This window comes from Triticum dicoccoides, chromosome 7B, assembly GCF_002162155.2.
Source record: "Triticum dicoccoides isolate Atlit2015 ecotype Zavitan chromosome 7B, WEW_v2.0, whole genome shotgun sequence".
Classification (NCBI taxonomy): domain Eukaryota; kingdom Viridiplantae; phylum Streptophyta; class Magnoliopsida; order Poales; family Poaceae; genus Triticum; species Triticum dicoccoides.
In genome coordinates this window covers 714,533,026-714,535,489 of record NC_041393.1, presented here as the reverse complement: position 1 = coordinate 714,535,489, position 2,464 = coordinate 714,533,026, and the positions used below count along the sequence as shown (strand labels likewise).

Genomic DNA, 2,464 nt, shown 5'->3' with positions numbered 1-2,464 from the left:
TTTTTTCTACACTAATAAGTCATGCATATTTAGAGAGCAATTTTTATTGCTTTCACCAATGACAACTTACTTGAAGGATCTTACTCAATTCATAGGTAGGTATGGTGGACTCTCATGGCAAAACTGGGTTTACGGGTATTTGGAAGCACAAGTAGTATCTCTACTTGGTGCAAGAAATTTGGCTAGCATGAGGGAGAAAGTCAAGCTCAACATGTTTGGAAGGTCAATGACAATATACTTTAACTGAGATGTCGGAAAACATAAACCATTACGTTGTCTTCCTTGTCCAACGTCAACTCTTTTAGCATGCCATACTTAATGAGTGCTTCACAATCATAAAAGATGTCCAAGATAATATATTTGTATGTGAACCTCTCTTTCCTTATTACTTCCTATTAATTGCAACGATGACCAAAACTACGTTTGCCAACTCTCAACAACTTTTATGCATCATACTTTTTATGTGTGAAGTCATCACTAACCATGTTATAAGCATATGAAACATATAAAAATTCAGATTTATGACATTCAATTCATTCCCCCATTTACTCACAGGATATACATGAAGCACATGAGTAAATGACAAACTACTCCAAAAGATACGAGTGATGGACATTGAGTAGTCAAATAATTAACTAGCCATGGGAGAGTTCCCTTATTTTTATTCAATAATTCAGATGCAATGATTTTATTCAAACAGCAAGTAAAACAAAATAAAATGACATTGCAAGGATAGCACAACTCATGTGAAGAAGCAAAAACTTAGGCTCAACCGATACTAACCGATAGTTGTTGAAGAAGAAAGATGGGATGCCTAACGGGGCATCCCCAAGTTTAGATGTTTGAGACTTCTTGGAATATTATCTTGTGGATGAAGCTTGAACTTTTGTGTCTCCTTAATTCTTCTCATATCATGGTTTCTCTTTTTATTAAAAGCTTCATCCACACCAAACTCAACAAGAACTCGTGAGATAGGTTAGTATAAACCAATGCAAAACCTTATCATTTTCTACTGTAACAAATCACTAGAATTATTATTCAACATTGCATAATAAATGCCTCTGCATATTTAATACTCCTATCCTCAAATAGAATCATTAAACAAGCAAATATATGCAAACAATGCAAACATAACAGCAATCTGTCAAAACAATACAGCCTGTAAAGAATGCAAGAGTATCAATACTTCCCTAACTCCAAAAATTATGAGAGAAAATTCCCACTGTAGTAAATTTATCAGAGCTCATTATGCAAAAAGTTTCAACATTATATCAGAGATAATTTTGACTGTTCACTAGTCGCTAATCCTCTGCAGCACCCTTTTACCCACGTAGTGTTTGTACATGGTTGGATATGCGCAACCCACACGGTGGATGTTGACGGCAGATGATTCCGTGCACCTACACCATCAAGCCAAACGTAAACTTTGTTCATTCACAGTTCTATCTTCCAAAAGAAATTTCCGACCAAACCAATTCCTCGTCTCCGTGTACATACACGTATATGTTGCATTGTAATGAGAACGGATGGAACATTAAAAATGGACTGATTGATTCTTATACATGTATCAGCACATGATGCTATTGCAACTCCTCGGTACCTATGTTTCCCCGGCCGTATAATAAACTGCTTTTACAGATGCAGTGATTCAGTCTCGCTCAGAGAAGAAGAAAAATCAGAGAGCCAGAAGCTACAAAAAGTTAAAAAGGACGACCGCTACTACGATTCAGGACTTTAGCCGATGGCTACGGCTCGGGAGGCCGGCACCGGCGAGGGAGGGAGGCGCGAGTTGAAGTTTCTGTGCCGGAAGGCCGCATCCTCTGCTTCCACGCCGTCGTCGAAGTTGAGCGCGTAGCTGAGAGGGTCGTACCTGAACTCCCCCGCGGCCGCCACGCGCCGCCTCCACCTGGCCCTGCCGCCGCCGGTGTGCGGTCTCTCGGCGCCGCTGCCCGGTGACGATGGTGATCCAAAGCAGCCGCAGATGGTCGTCCTCAGCTTGTGGCGCAGCGAGGGCGGGGAGTAGGGCGACGATGACTCCACCGCGTCCATGGAGGCAGCCTGCCTTGGTACTACTAGTGTGCTTGAGCTGGAGATGTGGAGAGAAGAGATCGAGTGAGGAGCGAGGAAGTGGAGGTGGGGATTGACAATGGCTGGACGGAGGAGGCCTGGGAAGGCGGGACTATAAATAGGGAGAAGGGGGAAGGACGGATAAGGCAAGGCGCGGCCACGGCGTGAATGGCGGGAGACGCGCGCGCACACAGACGCGGGGAAGAAAGCAAGCAAAGCCGCTGTCGCCATAGCGTTAGCGCACGCGTGCGGTTAGTCAGACAGACGAAACGAGAGGGTGGTTGGGGGATTTCGCAGGTCCGGAGACGTTACTTGGACGGGAGTGAGCTGGACGACGATGGCAACGGTAACCACAGTGGCAGCTTAGCTGGCCGCTAATCTCAGACCTTCTTTCTTT

General features: G+C 44.2%; 1 protein-coding gene across 1 annotated transcript; it reads right to left on the bottom strand.

Moving 5' to 3' along the window:
* Positions 1-1,595: 1,595 nt before the first annotated feature.
* Positions 1,596-2,084, bottom strand: LOC119335930. Its single transcript, XM_037607972.1, has one exon. It carries the CDS (start codon positions 2,047-2,049, stop codon positions 1,735-1,737), a length of 315 nt encoding a protein of 104 aa, XP_037463869.1. The 5' UTR covers positions 2,050-2,084; the 3' UTR covers positions 1,596-1,734.
* Between the last annotated feature and the right edge of the window lie 380 nt (positions 2,085-2,464).